Source organism: Lipotes vexillifer, unplaced genomic scaffold (genome assembly GCF_000442215.2).
Source record: "Lipotes vexillifer unplaced genomic scaffold, Lipotes_vexillifer_v1.1 scaffold97, whole genome shotgun sequence".
NCBI lineage: Eukaryota > Metazoa > Chordata > Mammalia > Artiodactyla > Lipotidae > Lipotes > Lipotes vexillifer.
In genome coordinates, this window is record NW_006775688.1 from 226,810 (window position 1) to 243,379 (window position 16,570).

General features: G+C 41.8%; 1 protein-coding gene across 2 annotated transcripts in view; it reads left to right on the top strand.

The window, feature by feature from the left end:
- NPL (N-acetylneuraminate pyruvate lyase) overlaps nt 1–16,570 on the top strand; it is a 38,304-nt gene that overhangs the window by 11,331 nt on the left and 10,403 nt on the right. For both annotated transcript variants that reach the window (XM_007450131.1, XM_007450130.1), the window contains exons 3-9: nt 2,895–2,968; nt 4,076–4,163; nt 7,840–7,897; nt 13,379–13,454; nt 15,114–15,206; nt 15,998–16,146; nt 16,278–16,324. In XM_007450131.1, the coding sequence (XP_007450193.1) occupies nt 2,895–2,968; nt 4,076–4,163; nt 7,840–7,897; nt 13,379–13,454; nt 15,114–15,206; nt 15,998–16,146; nt 16,278–16,324 (585 nt within the window). The remainder of the gene's footprint in view (nt 1–2,894; nt 2,969–4,075; nt 4,164–7,839; nt 7,898–13,378; nt 13,455–15,113; nt 15,207–15,997; nt 16,147–16,277; nt 16,325–16,570) is intronic.

Below are 16,570 nucleotides of genomic sequence, written 5' to 3' on the forward strand. Positions count from 1 at the left end.
GAAAGAGGATCATAGGATTTCACCCTATTTATTCCAGACCCACCTTGTCCTTGAAGTCTCCTTCCCAGCCTCCCTAAGTGGAATTATCAGTCCCCTGCCGAACCTCTATACTTTCTAACCGGTCACAGCCTTTGTCGTATTTTTCTCAATATTTTAGGTATTTATATATGCTATTTTCTTTGCTCAGTTAATATGGTAGTGAAATGTAAACACATCCTGCAAGTGTGGAGATAATCTGCTTTTAAAGCAGAGATTATGGGTGTTTCATTATCATTGTAAATTGCTGCATCACGGCTCCTTCACTAGCCTTTGTTGAGTGTCTGTGCTGTGCCAGGTGCAGATGAGAGATTGTAAGGTATAAAAGGCACAGTTCTTACCTTCAGGAAGTTCTTGCTCCAGACTGGAGGGTGGGCATAAACAGTTTACAAAGTGATGTTCATGATAATAGAGATATGAACTTTGCTGAGGGTGTGAGGAATTTGTCACTGAGGAATAATAACAGCAATAATGATTGAGCCTTTAATTGAAGCCAGGTGCAGTGCTGAGCACTTGTGCTGGACTGGCCGATAGAGTGCCACTTGGTAGTGGGGGTCCTTGCTGAGTTTAGAGTCCACTTTGGGGATACACACATGCACCCTAAAAGACTAAATTTCTTCCTTAAGGACTTATGGAAATGGAAACAAGCTCTCTAGCTTCCCTTTCCAAATAAGAAAACATTAGATTAAACCAAAAGAAAGCACATCAAAGTGAGTACAGTGCCTACCAGGCCTCAATCATCTGGAGCTCTGCAGGCTCCTCCTTGCTGAAGAGGCCAGGCCTGCTCTCAGTGTCTGAGTATGTGGCCAGGGTGGGACTGGGGAGGTGTCAAGACTTCAGTGAAAGTGTGCAGGAGCCACTGTGTTTGAATCTGTGACTCCAACACAAGCTATTGCCCAGAGGCTTTATTTCCAGTTTCCAATCTGTGATTGGGAAGTTACTCGCATGAGTAGGTGGACATCATTGGTCAAAACCAAAGTTAGTGTCACACAAACAAAGCCCCAGCTAATTGTTCCTGCATCTCAGGGCTTGTCCCAAGTGGGGAAGAGCTGATGGAAGCAGCAAGGGGCTAGTGTGGTGTAAAGGTGTGGTTCCAAGTGGTCAGAAATGTCTGAGGCAGAGAGATTCCAAGATGTTGAGCGGCTCAAGCTGACCTAAATGAAGGTCCTGAGGTGGATTGTCTAGGCAGCTAACTCCCCCATCTTGGAGTCTTACTCAGTGAGACTGATAAGCAAAGATTCGGCATTTGAGCAAGTGGGACAGGGAGGGGCAGTGTTATGATATTTCAGGCATGAGCCATTATGGAGAGAGTTTGCTCCCCTTGCAGGCCTTTTAAGTACATTAAAACCTACCTTTTCCCAAGTGGCAGCTTGGACTAGTTGTCTCTTGAGTGTTGTGGGCAGTGGTTGCCTATCCATTCTTTGTTTTTATCTCTATTGTTCCTATTCCCTTTGACATATACACTTCGATGTCTTTGTTTTCTATATGCATCAGATATTATGGTTCCATTTTGTTTTTTAAGGAATACAATAAGTAAAGATGAAAAGAATGTTAATAAGGTTAAAATTACATTAGGATTCTCTGGCCCGCTGACTACAATGCAAAAGTACGAGCCAACTAGTACTGAGTGTTCTTGGCAACCATGCGTTCTGCAACGTTTAACACACACTTGCCCCACCATTTTCCTTTGTATTTTCCTCCTCCATCCTCCATCCTCCCCACCTGTATTTTTTTTTTATAAATTTTTTTTTTAATTTATTTTTAGCTGCGTTGGGTTTTCGTTGCTGCGTGCAGGCTTTCTCTAGGTGTGGCGAGCAGGGGCTGCTCTTCATTGCGGTGCGCGGGCTTCTCATTGCGGTGGCTTCTCTCGTTGTAGAGCACGGGCTGTAGGCACACGGGCTCCAGTAGTTGTGGCTCGCGGGCTCTAGAGCGCAGGCTTGGTAGTTGTGGCACACAGACTTAGTGGCTTTGCGGCATGTGGGATCTTCCTGGACCAGGGATCGAACCTGTGTCCCCTACATTGGCAGGCGGATTCTTAACCACAGTGCCACCAGGGAAGTCCCCCCCCACCTGTATTTTGATTGAGAACAGGTCACTTTATCTGATCTGTCTGTGAGTCAGTTTCTAGATTTTTAAACTCAATATGATTTTAAGCATCAGATCTTTGCACGGTCAGTACTCTTCAAACGACACAGTGCATGCAGATCACGTGGATATCTTGTTACAGTGCAGATTCTGACCAGGAGAACTGTGTGCAGCCCGGGACTCTTCGTTTCCAACAGATTCCCCGGTTGCTGATACTGCTGTTCCGCAGATAACAAAGTGATGACAACGTTCCTTTTCAACTATTATCCCTCTTCAATTTAACACTAACACATATAAATGGCTTTAAGCCTTCGTTTATTGTGACAAATATTAAGTGCTAAAATTCTTAAATTAATAAGTTTGAAGTTTCTTATTTTGTAAGCCTAAGAAATGATTGCTTCTCGCCACATGGAAAATGTTAAGTTCTTGTTTAGCCATGCCCTCAACCATCACTCTGCCCCCAAGGGGCAAAAGATCATTACTTTTTAAGTATTACCTGTGATGAAGTTTAAACATAAAACCTTTGTGGATAACTAATAGTGCTTTTCTCACATAAGTGAGGCACATATGGCTGAGTAGAGAAACCACCAGACTCAAGGGAAGAAAAAAACCTAAGCGTTATTCAGAGCAGGCTAAGAATTTCAGACTGGTTAGGTGGATTTGAATAACTATTAACAAGAGAGAGCAGTTTATACTTGTGGGGATGAATTGAATAATCTAGAAAAGAATAAATACACTCTTTTTTTCTAACTGTTTTTCTTTATGTCTTTCAGAGAAATCAACGTCTCAGTCATTGGTCGGTATGTGGATTATCTTGCAGAAGAACAGGGAGTGAAGAATGTCTTTGGTAAAAGTCATCTTTAGAGATATACATATCCCTAGCTCAGTCCTTAGAAAGTAGCTGTCACCAGATTACTAGCCAGGAGGTCACAGTGTTATTGTGTCACAGATTATGGTTGAGCCTGGGTAAGCCATGTAAAATTTGTGGATTTTTAGTCTCATCAATTTTAGACCTAAAAGATGATCAAGAGATTATATAATTTGGTAGTGTACCTGAGATAGGCTGGGACCTGGGACCCTTTACCAGAGTGCTTACACCTGGACAAACGTCTCTGAGAGCAACAACAGACTACAAAGAAACTATTAGGGAGTAAAAATCACTACACACATGAGCAGTGGGGGCAATTATGAACAATAAGGTTCAAAAAAGGCCACAAGCCAGCTGCCACTTCTAAGGTACGGGGAGCATGCAGGGTACCGCGCATGATCCCTGCACTCATGGGGGTGGGTAGACCACCTAAGCTACGCCTCCTGCCCAACCCACAGACCCACCCCTGTTGTTACCCCTTTTAAGGGACCAGCTCGCCACCTTGGGGAGCGAGCAAGGACACCTCTTTCTTGTTCTCCCTCCCTCATGCTGTAGCAGGAACCTCAGTAAAGCCTTGCCTGAATTCTCAATTTCTATTGATTAAAGAGTCCAAGGACCCAGGTCTATAGACAGAGGTCATTTCAGATCTGTAGTACACACCATTGTCTTCATAAGTAACTGCCACCTATGACCACCTTGACATCCCAGTACTGAATGGTATTTTTTCCTGCCATTCAAGCCCAAATATAGAACTGCCTGGCATGCTCGGAGATTTGCCTGAAACATGGGCAGTTACCTCTGTCTCCATTTAAAATACTCTCTATCCCTGAAAACAATGAGATTTGTAAATTACAAGTCATACTTAACCTTCCCATTCCTTTTGACAAGGTGAGGATGGAAAAAAGGCTGAGTCTGAGGTGGAAATAGAAACATGGCATCACCCCACCCACCCAGATTCTGTCCTCTGGTGTTTCTCCGTGTCCCTTCCTCTCGAGCAGGGATTTCTGCCCCTGCACTGCCAGCGTTGGTGCTGGAAAAACGAAAGGTATCGATTGGTCCCACTGACTGACTCTCTGTTTGGAACAGTGAATGGCACGACAGGAGAAGGCCTGTCCCTGAGCATCTCAGAGCGCTGCCGGGTCGCGGAGGAGTGGGTGACAGAAGGGAGGAACAAGTGAGTGGCCCCATCAAGATAAACACATGCATCTGCGAGAGCTGCATAGACCACAGCTATACCCCAGATGACACAGCCTCCCTGCTCTCTGACCACAAATCAGGCCTGAGGTCAGCTTGTGCAGAGAGGAACTGAGGCAGAGGAGGGCCCTTCCTTTCCATGTGGAAGGGCAGCCAGACACACCTGGCTCTCAGAGATCCCATCGGGAAACTGGAAACTGCCTCTTGTTTTATCTACCAGGCCAGTCCCTCCGGTTCCCTGTCCTTGGCCTGAAGGGGTGTGGAGCAGGGCCCTGGTGACTGGCTGCTGAGCTCCTAGCCCTTCCGCTGAGCAGCTCATACTCCTTCCCATCTCAGGGTGGGTCCTGGTGATTCTATCAGCCTGTTGCTTCCTTACAGTTCTCTCTGCATGTGACTCAGCATGCTTTTTGTGGTGCTTCCTCTTGTAGTCTTAGGGAGCTTTCTGCATCCTCTAAACCTCAGTGAGTTAATGTATTTGGTTATAGCACTTAATTTGTGCCATGGTGAAACAAATAGGACAGCATCAATTCAGTAAGCACGGCAATTAACCAAGCTTGATTTGTGGTCTGTTCTGCACTGTTATGCATCGTGTGTTATGCACTGTGCTGGCACTGGAGATATAAAACAGGATCTCTGCCCTCAGGTTGCTTACCATCCAATGGAGATGTCAGACCATGAAAACTAACACTGATCCTTCCGATAAATAGTGTAAACAGGGATCAGAGAAGGGTGATTGACGGTGTCTTAGGTGGAGGCAAAGATTGGAGGTAAGTCTCAAGTGAGCCTGGAGCAGAGGTTGTCAGTGCAAAGCCCCTGCCCACTTTGGGGACCCTTAATTGGCTTTAGAGCAGCTTGGATGCTCTGAAATTATACGCCAAATGTGACTGCGTGTCCACGTGTGCACTTTCTGGTGATCTTCAGTTTCCAGCTAATTTTCAGTCAGATCCTGGGCCTCAAAAGTTTAAAGACCACAGATAGAGTGAGGAAAGAAGAAGGCTAAGGGTAAACATCAAGAAAAGCACCAGGACCGGGAGGGATAGGGAAGTGGGCGCAGACAGAAAACCCTCGGAGGGGTCAGAGGGAAGTGAAGAGCAGATCCTGTCTGCTGGAAGGAAGGAAGGAAGGAAGGGTGCTTCAGAGAGCGTCGAGGGAGCGTGGAGACTAAGAGCAGGGCCTGCAGAGCCGGACTGCCTGAGTTGGGTCCTGAGTCTGCCTCTAAGTAGCTCTGTGAACTCAGGCAGCTCTTAAATGCCCTGTGCTTTGTCTGTGAAACAGGAGTACTAATAGTACCTGTCTTATGAGGCGCTGGTGAGGATTCAAGCAGTGCCACACGTATAGTACTAAGTATTATATAAGAATTCACTGTAACTGTTTGCAGTGGATGCTGTGTTCATTATAACATCTGTTATAATCATTATTAGATGCTGTGAGAGTCAGTAGGATTGAGAAAGTAGGAAATGACCAGCTAACCTCAGAGAGAGCAGAGCCAGTCGGGTCATTGTCACAGAAGCAGCTGCCCTGAGGTTAGAATGCCGCTGACACATGGCAGGGGAACCAGTGAGGGTAGCTTATTCTCACCCAAAAAAATTTGCTGCTGAGGAGGAGAGAAGGAATCATGGATTGGAGCAGAGGAAGCAAAATTAAAAGAAGGGTAGTTTTTTTTCTCTTAAAGCAGGGAAGTAATGAGCACATCTCCATGCTGAAAGGACAGTGCCATTGGAGAAGAGATTAAAGAGAGTGGAGAACTGATGCCTTTGATGGCAGGTCTCCACGGGGGTTTGAAAAAAATCCCAAATGTAAGTAGAATAGCTTTAGGAGACAGCTAAGAAGCTGGGAGGAATGCATAGAAGGTAACACAACTAAACGCAGAGGTGAGGAGAAGGGAGGGAGTCTGTGTGTGGAAGAATCTTTACCTTCGGTGTCTTGGAAGCGAGGACATATGCCAAGAACACGGGTTTGGGTGGAATTTAGAGCTTGAGGAGAAAAGTCAAGATTTGGAGCAGCCACTGCAGTGACCTGGAAAGGGAAGTGAGTCATGGGGACCAGAAGGCTTTCGGGAGCCTCGTCCTCCTGAATTGGGAAATCACAAGTTTGTACTAAAGCCACAGACCCAGCAGCCAGGTGGAGAGGGGGAGGGAATGCATGATTGTTTTAACCTAAGCCAGGAGATAGGGGTAGTGAAAGGTTTAAGGAGGTCATGCAATAAAGCTGCTGGTGAGGGTAAAGCAGACCAGCCAGTCACCTTTTCTCCTTTCAGAAGTCTTCTGTTGTCCTTAACAAATGCAGACCTGATCATAGCACTTCCCAGCTAGGTCCCACTTTACCGAAGACAGAACAAGTCAAGAATCACAGGAGGACTCAATGCTTGGGCCTTAACGGGGATGTGGTGTCTCCATCCCATGCGAGCAGCATGTGTGTCACTCTGAGTCCCTGGAAGACCCGCCAGCGTGACTGCATTCACAGCTGAGTTTTATTGATCCTCCCCTTAGAAGACCAGTCTAAGTGTGGCCTCTTCCCACGGGGCCCCGTGGAGCACCTCCAAAGATGAACACTGAGGTCTCAGAGAAAACCTCACTCATGGCCAAATTCTGAGGACATACAAGATAGGAAAAAACTTTTCACGGTGAATTCCTTTCTCATATGGCTGGTTCCTGGTTGTACTCTTTGAGGAACCTCTTTATTTTTATCTCCAACCAAAAATATCTCAGCTTTACACCTATTTTCATGCACATTGTCACCATCAAATGCAGCATCTCTAACAATGCATAGTCAAAATAAGGTACCTGAGTCTTGATTGATTTATCAGTTATTGCTTTCAAAATCCTATTGCTTATATACAGCAGAAACTAACACAACATTGTAAAGCAATTATACTCCAATAAAGATGTTAAAAAAAAATCCTATTGCTTATATACAGCAGAAACTAACACAACATTGTAAAGCAATTATACTCCAATAAAGATGTTAAAAAAAAATCCTATTGCTTATATACAGCAGAAACTAACACAACATTGTAAAGCAATTATACTCCAATAAAGATGTTAAAAAAAAATCCTATTGCTTATATACAGCAGAAACTAACACAACATTGTAAAGCAATTATACTCCAATAAAGATGTTAAAAAAAAATCCTATTGCTTATATACAGCAGAAACTAACACAACATTGTAAAGCAATTATACTCCAATAAAGATGTTAAAAAAAAATCCTATTGCTTATATACAGCAGAAACTAACACAACATTGTAAAGCAATTATACTCCAATAAAGATGTTAAAAAAAAATCCTATTGCTTATATACAGCAGAAACTAACACAACATTGTAAAGCAATTATACTCCAATAAAGATGTTAAAAAAAAATCCTATTGCTTATATACAGCAGAAACTAACACAACATTGTAAAGCAATTATACTCCAATAAAGATGTTAAAAAAAAATCCTATTGCTTAGTTGAACCTTAAATTTTATTCCCTGGACATTTTTTTAAAATCCCTGGTTAGATTAATTTTAAGTAGATCACTGTAGAATTCAGTAGGCTGGAGATTGAGATTAGTCAGATATTAGCTAATTGCTAAAACCAGTACAAACCAAGGTGGCACAGCTCTTCCGTGTTACTATACACTTCAAGTGATGCAACAGTGTTTTCTCTTTTGCAGGTTGGATCAGATAGTAATTCACGTGGGAGCACTGAGCTTGAAGGAGTCACAAGAACTGGTATGTATGTGGGTCCATCTGGGAGAGACCACTTGAGGGGCCTCCACCTTTATGCTGGAGTTAAAATCAATATCATTTTTGCTAAATATTGGATGCTGGAGAGTATAAGGTGTAGGACTGCAGGGAAGCCGACACAGAGCCATAAAGAGAGTAGCCCAAGGTGATAACTGCTGTAGCAGAGCGTTGAATAGGAGACAGAGGCACCTCTTCTTTTGGGCAAAGTAAGGATGGGTAAGGAGCGACCTAGTTTGCAGGTAAGGAACAGAACTTGAGCCAACCTAAGTTTTCTCTGGGATGTAAAAGGCAAGCCCATCTGCTGGGCATAAAGGAGATGGAAATGGGGTTCAGAAATGAGAAGTGGTAAAAACTGAGAATTGCTGCCTGCAGAATGGAAGAGAAAACTTAAACAGAAAAAGATTGTCCCCACCCATGTTTATAGCAGCAGTTCATGAGGTCGAAGCAACCCAAATGCCCATGGACAGATGAATGGATAAAGAAAAGGTGGTATATACATACAATGGAATGTTATTCAGCCTTAAAAAGGAAGCAAATCCGTCTTGTCACATGCTACAATAGGGGTGAACCTCCTTGAGAACATTATGTTAAGTGAAGTAAGCCAGTCACTAAAGACAAATACTATATTATTATTCTTATACTATGAGGTATCTAAAGTAGTGAAATTCATAAAAACAGAATTAGAGTTAGTCCTGCTAGGGACTAGGGGGAGGGGGAAAGAAGAGTTGTTTAAGGGGTATAAAGTTTGTCATCTGCGAAAAAGCAGCAGACTGTAAAACAAAGAAATGCATTTATTAGGGGTCTTTTTTTAAAAGTTGAAGTGTGGTTGATGTACAGTGTTGTGTTAGTTTCTGGTGTACAGCAGTGATTCAGTTTTATATTTATATAGATAGATAGATTAAGCAGTTATTGCCTTCAAAATTCTGTTGCTTGGTTGAACCTTAAATTTTATTCCCTGGACATTTTTTTAAATCCCTGATTAGATTAATTTTTAGTAGACCACTGTAGAATTTAGGAGTCTTGAGATTGAGATTTTTTTTTTTTTTTTTTTTGCTGCATTGGGTCTTCGTTGCTTCGTGGGCTTTTCTCTAGTTGTGGCAAGCAGGGGCTACTCTTCGTTGCGGTGTGCGGGGCTTCTTATTGCGGTGGCTTCTCTTTTTGCGGAGCACAGGCTCTAGGCACGCGGGCTTCAGTAGTTGTGCTTGTGGACTCTAGAGTGCAGGCTCAGGAGTTGTGGCGCATGGGCTTAGCTGCTCCGCGGCGTGTGGGATCTTCCCAGACAAGGGATCAAACCCGTGTCCCCTGCATTGGCAGGTGGATTCTTAACCACTGCACCACCAGGGAAGTCGCCGAGATTGAGATTAGATATTAGCTAACTATTAAAACCAGCATAAACCACAATAGTGCAGCCCTTCGTGTTAATATAAACTTCAAGTGATGCAACAGTGTTTTTTCTTTTGCAGGATCAGATATATTAAGTGTTTGTTGTTTATTTTATATAAAGTAGTGTGTATCTGTTAATTCAGCATGGATGGACCTAGAGAATATCATACTAAGTGAAGTAAGGCAGAGAAAGACAAATACCATATGATATTACTTATATGTGGAATCTAAAAAAATGATACAAATGAACTTATTTACAAAGCAGAAACAGACTCACAGACATAGAAAACAAATTTATGGTTATTTGGAGTCTTAGAATTACAATTCAGGGAGCACAGATACCAGCAACCACCAGAACAGTGTCCCCTCTGGGAAACAAAAGGCAGGAGTTTTTAAAGGAAAACAGAGAAGCACATTTAGTTTCCAAAAGTTTTTTTGTGAAGAGTTGTGACTGGAAGGTATGTATTCTTTTTTTTTTTTTTCCTATTACAACTTATTGACTCATCAAGTGTGTTTCACTTGTTATCAGTAAAGGCACACTTCTGCACAGTTCCGCAGGATGCCTTTCTCAACAGAGAGCCGCTTCTTTTTTTTTTTTTTTTTTTTTTTTTTACGTCAGCAGGGTCAGCACAGTCACAGTTTAACAGGATGGAGCCCTAAAGTATAAAATGAAGTTTCTGCTGACAGCTCCTTCCAAAACTTTCAGATCTGCAAGATGAAAAAGTTCTAGGGTTCTGTTTCACAACAATGTGAATATACTTAACAGCAGTGAACTGTACACTTAAAAATGGCTAAGATGGTGAATTTTTTTTAATTTTTATTTTTTGACCCCACTGCATGGCTTGCGGGATCTCAGTTCCCCGACCAGGGACTGAACCCAGGCCACAGCAGTGAAAGCCCGGAATCCTAACCACTAGGCCACCAGGGAACTCCCAGTGTTGTGTTTTTCTTGGTCACAATTTTGAAAAATAAATTTAAAAGTAATTAATTTTTTTAAAAGGATTGCCCCAGTGGTGCTAAAAACCAACCAAAGTTGTAAGTCATAAATTTGTCATACCACCACTCCACACAGGTGTGGAGATTTTCTTCTAGGTACACTGTTCAACCAGAACATAGGAACAGGAACTCAAAGACTGTATTGCTCTGGGTTTAGAGATGAGCAGGTTAGGTGGAGTAATAGTGTGGCAAGGGAGGAAGGAGTTAAAGTTGCTAGCAGAAAAGTAAACCATGTGGTGGTTTTGAGGTCTTTGTGAATCAAGTAAGAAAAGAAAGCACAAAGATGTTGTAGCTTGGACTGTCGACTGAAAAAAAATGTACAACCTAAAAGTTGAGAATTATGTTTTTATTCAGCAGACTTACTGAGGACTTAAGCCTGGGATACAGCCACTCAGCAAGCTCTGAGGGACTGTTCCAAAGAGGTAAGGGAGGAGCCTGGATGTATAGGAGTTTTTGGCTGGAAAAAAAAAAAAATGTAGTTGAACATCAAAAGATTATTGCTAATCACAAAAACACGCATCTCAAGTTAATGATTTTAGTGTTTTCTTGTATGGTAAGGTGCAAGAAGAGATCGGGCTTATTGAAACCATTCCTTTGATATGCATGTTTTTCTCCATCCTGAGTTCCCCTTAGGTCGCACCGACCTGGTGCCTGCAGTGGCTGATGGCTGTTTGGCCAAAGCATCCTCTGTTTACTGAAATGGCAGGGACATTCTTTGTCCACATAACCATGTCCTCAGAATTTAGATATTCTAATTCCAAAGAGCCCAGTGACTTGATCTAACTCCAACATCTTCTTGTGGGTTTTGTTTGATTCTGTTTCCTATTAATTGAATTTAGAAATGGAATGTATACTGTATAGTTGCAAAACTGCAATTCAACACTCTTAGGCAAACCACTAGGGAAGACGTTACTAGGTGATTGCTTAGTAAGCCTAGAATCAGAACTTGGAAACTTGATTTATCCTTTTTACACTTGATTTGTTCTTCTTAACAGTAGATCTTTCAACTATGGTAGTGTAATGGAGGAAATCTCTTTTTTTTTCCTTCTCTTTTCAATTGCTTTCTTCTATGCGTCATGTGAGTTTTAAAATATTGTCGTGTCATGACATGACAGACAGTGTCAACCACGGGGTTCAACACTAGAATAGTATAAAGATAATCTTAGTATAGAGATAATCCCCTGCTATAGGGATAATCCCCTGCTGTGGGATAATCTTGCCAAGGAGACAGTAATATTGGCATCTGCTTAGACATAACTCTCCATTGGATGATGCTTGAATGGGCACTGCCATCAACTGTCTCTGAAGTGGTTTCTTTTCCTTCCTTTCAGCTAAGGTTACCCTACTACTCTTGTCCTAAACAAGGTGCTAAATAAATGATTCAAATATATCAATTCCAATCCTGTGTCAATAAAATCCTATCCAATGTCTTGATTGTTCTTTGGACTATATTCCCAATCTCTTTTTGACTCTCCTACTTTACTTCTGCAGAAAGTTAATCACATCTATTAGATATAGCTATCACTAGCTTAAGTCTCAGAGGAAAGCCGTTTTTCCCTTTTGGGTAGTGGGGCATGTTTCAAAGCAATCAACAACATCTACTGAGTCCTGCTATATGCTCAGCGCCATGATTGACCTGAACACAAGAGTCAATAAGATCTGCCCTCTGCCCTCAGGGAAGTCACTCTAGTTGGAGACCAGTAACTAAACACATCTGCTTCACAATGTGTTAGGTTTAAGTACTCTACTTGAAATAGATAAAAAATATTATGAGGGCCCAGTGGGAGGAAATGTTCATTTTTTCTGAAGGAATGTGAGTAAATATCAAAAGAGTAGTGCAGTGTATCTTCTGTGATATGTATAATCTTTTTCTTCTCAGCCTTTCTCAACTGCATTTCCAATCTGTAATATAAATTTTAAAATATGACTATTATATCTTGGGAGAGGAAAGACAGTATCATCCAGTGGGCTGAACACTAGAAGAGAAAGGACATCTGCAAGTTTCTCTATAATTAAGTTATAGTTTCTCAAAATGAACTGCTCATGTCTCCTTAGCAAGTTTTTTTTGTACTGACAAAGTCTGCAGAAGAATAAGATTAAATACACAGCTCACCTCCACCAGGGGTCTCTACTTTGCAACCTGGGATTTTCCTGGTAATGACATTTATCATTAAATGTGGTAGTTTTCCACTCTCTAGTGGTACATCGGTTGGCAAATTTGAAGTGTTTGTTGTTAACCTCTAGTATCTAAGCTGTAGGTGACTATAACAAATCGTTTACTCCAGGATGGTTGTGAAATTGTGATCTATAACAAGAAATAGATATTTGGTCTTTGTCCCATTTCTGGCACAGAGCTCCAAAACCCTTGGAATTCCCGGAGATGAGAACAATAAAGGTGTCTCTTGTTATGTTAATGAGGTGACTTTTAGAAAGCACCTAAGGATGGGGGCTGGTTGCCAAGAGTACCAGGTGTGAAAATTAGGGGGTTGGAACTTTCAGTTACGGTTGATATGATCAACCCTATTTGAACCAATCCCCAGTGGCCGATGATATAATCAATCATGCCTATGTAGTAAAGCCTCCATGAAAACGCCAAAGGACGGATTTCAAAGAGCTTCCAGTTTTGTGAACTTGTGGAGATTTGGGGAGGGTGGTGCACTCGCACTGAGAGAAGACATGGAAGTGTTGTGCCCTTTCCCCATGCCTTGCCCTATGCATCTCTTCTATCTGGCTGTTCCTGAGTCGTATCCTTTTATAAAAAGCCAGTGATCTCATAAGTAAAATGTTTCCCTGAGTTCTGTGAGCGTCCCCAACAAATTAATTGACCCAAGGAGGGGGTTGCTGGAACCTCTAATTTATAGCCCATAGGTCAGGAGCACAGGTGATAACCTGGCATTTGAAATGGGGGTAGGGAGCTAGTCTTGTAGGACCGAGCCCTTAACATGTATCTCCAGATAGATAGTGTCAGAGTTGAGTTGAATTGTAGGAAACCCAGCTGGTGTTTGAGAATTGCCTTTTGAGGTGGAGAAAACCCCACATTCACACACATCAGAATTGTGACCAATGGTCTTCTTTCTTCTTTTAAAGGCCCAACATGCAGCAAAAATAGGAGCCGATGGCATCGCTGTCATTGCACCTTTCTTTCTCAAGCCATGGAACAAAGGTAGGTAGATAGGTCAAAACGCACAGTGCTGTACATGGTCTACTTCTTTATTCCTTCATTCCAAATGGTTGTATTTAACTCATGAAAGTAAAGTCTTATGGACTGGAGGCATGAAGTTGCAATGGTACAGTAGTTCTCCGGAATATTCAGCCTCCCTGGACCCATAAAAGAGAAGAAAAGACTCCATTAAAGGACTTCAGCTCTTTTGTCAAGTAATCTGAGTAGGTCATCCACCAAGTCCTGGGTCAACCTACAGGTGCCTGTGTTTGGGTCAGGTGTCCACTTTTGGCCAATCAGTTGCATAGAGTGTCAGAGTCACATGGCAAAGCATGAGACCATTTTTCTCAACAAAAGAGGAATATAAGTAATGGGCATTTTGAGACTGCATGTACTATTCAAATTTGAGTAAGTGATGAATTTGAAAAGAGATTTCACAGAAATATCCATTGTCTTCCAAAATATCAAATTATTGTTTTCTCTATGGAAACTATTTGTGGTTTCCAGGTATACTGAGTCTTTTTAATCCTTTTGATTAGAAAAATGCAGTACAAATTTTAAAAGGATTAAAAACAGACAAAATGTTATTCACATGCATGATTAAACAAATCCATAGCTAAATGTATAACAGGTCAAAATTATCATGAAATATTACCTGTTATCAGTAAAATAGTCGTTAATATTGGTAAATAATTTAAATACTGCTATTTGGGAAATTTAGAATGAACATTTTAAAAGTTTTTTTCAGATGGTTTTAAAAAATTTTGTATAAATACGTTTTGCATAAGACAAATGAAAAATAACAAATAATACACATAATTTTGTCAAAACATTTATTATCACAGTTTTTCAAATGTGTTCATAAGCTTCTCTCCCACTATTCAGTGGCATCCAGATGTAAGTAATTCTGCTGGATTTATTTATCATCTGTAGTAATGTTGCTGCTGAAGCTCAAATTGGATGATGTAGAAAATCCCAATTCCTCAGTAAACCAGAGTGAACTGTCTTCTGATATATCTGAATTTCTCTCCAAAACGGAAAGGTACCAAACTCTGGTTGAGATGTGCCACTACTTTTATGACTTCCCATTTTGAGCAGATGTTGTTTATCTTTTTGTTGTAGAATTTACTGTTACAACTTTCTGATCTTAATGCAAAGTCTTTGCTGTTCACTGACCACACTTACCCTTCTGGGTAAGAGGAAAACGATCCTGCCTGATGAGCTTCTGATTTTTGTAAGAGTATTTCATGAGCTTCTCTTAATATGTGGGAAGATTTGCACCAGTTTTTTAATAGCTCTTTAGTATGGTAGGAAACTGGTCCTCTTATTTTGGCCTTTCTACAGAGAGGAAAATAAAACTTTGAATAAAGTGAATTGCAAAGACATTGCAGTAGCAGTCTCAGAGATGGTAAGAGTGGTCAAGAATTTTTGGCTGCCAGAAAGGATGGTTGCATTTCATTAGACGGTTCTTTTTTTTTTTTTTGGCTGCGCGGCCTGTGGGATCTTAGTTCCCCGACCAGGGATCAAACCCATGCCCCCTACATTGGAAGCATGGAGTCTTAACCACTGGACCGCCAGGGAAGTCCCAAGGTTCAGTTTTTACTGGGGAAAGCCAGTGTTTTACACTTGTTCACACCATGACTTTTCCTGCTCTTCTTTCAGATGTCCTGATTAACTTCCTAAAGGAGGTGGCCGCTGCTGCCCCTGCACTGCCGTTTTACTACTATCACATTCCTGCCTTGACAGGGGTAAAGAGTAAGTATTGCTTCTTTTCATGTTTCTTCACCTTCACCTCTCACATCATACCCTATTTCACTAAGAAACCCCGACTCCACCCCACCTCACCCTGTATCACAAAAGCATAAGACAGTTGATTAGATGGTTCCAACAGCTCCAAAATAACTCACTCTTATCAAAAATAAGTCAGCCCTTACCAATCATTGACACCACCTTATAAAGGAAGATTTTTAAGTATGAAAGACGAGTTGACCCCTACGTACTTGTAGCAGACAACTTGTGTCTGTCACACACACCTCTCCGTCTTATGTGGGAAGACATAGCCTGTAAGCCCCACTAAGACAGGGATTGGGTCTACCTTGTACCCTACTGTGTTCTCAGCACCTGGCACACAGGAAGGTACTCCGATCTCTTCTCCCTTTTCTTTTAGGTTTTCTTTTAGGTTTTCTTTTATCGTTATCGTACTTCTCCAGCAAGAAGATTTTGTTACAGTTAGATGAAATTTAGTAGGAGGTTATTTTTAAAATGCCATTCCTTTCTAACTTCCTTAGAAGAAAAAATAGAAGTTGTGCTTTATAAATATCCATCTATTGTCTTCAAGGAACAGAAGATTTAGGGTTACAATTTGATAAGTACAGGGGAACTAGGAGGCAAGGGCAAGTGATTATGTTCAGTGTGTTCAATCTGCAGCCAGTTGCAGCTGAGAGCAGCCCCTGGCAGCTCAGTGCAGATGTGTGGCGCTAGATGAGATGTTCTCTGTTATTTTCTGGGGGTGTACCGGTGAATGAGACATTTATTGTTTTGAACAGTTCGTGCTGAGGAGTTGTTGGATGGAATTCAGGATAAGATCCCCACCTTCCAAGGGCTGAAATTCAGTGACACAGATCTCTTAGACTTCGGGCAATGTGTTGATCAGAATCGCCAGCAACAGTTTGCTTTCCTTTTTGGGGTGGATGAGGTAAGTTTCCCCCTGGCATATCCCAGCAGGTTAGTTTCCCTCTGCAACAATTGATGTAGCCGCTTATATAGTAGCATCTTTTCTCTTCTCTTTTTCATCAAAGTTAATAATCTTTGTCTGTTTCTGATCAGCAACTGTTGAGTGCTCTGGTGATGGGAGCAACTGGAGCAGTGGGCAGGTAAGCAGGACTCATTTTTCCCAATGCTTATTAGTGTAAAATCCCCCACAGAGGCAGTCATCACCTGCGCAGTTGCATTTCTTGCAAGTACACCTTTTCTAATAGAAATTGCCTTTCTTTGCCACATTCTCTTAGTGAAAAGGAATGAACTAGGGCTTAGCCCTTGGTTAGCGACTCAGTCACTCTTATAAGAAGCATCTGTTGCAGTTAGGGGTGAGGCACAGAAGCTGAGAGCATGCACAGAAC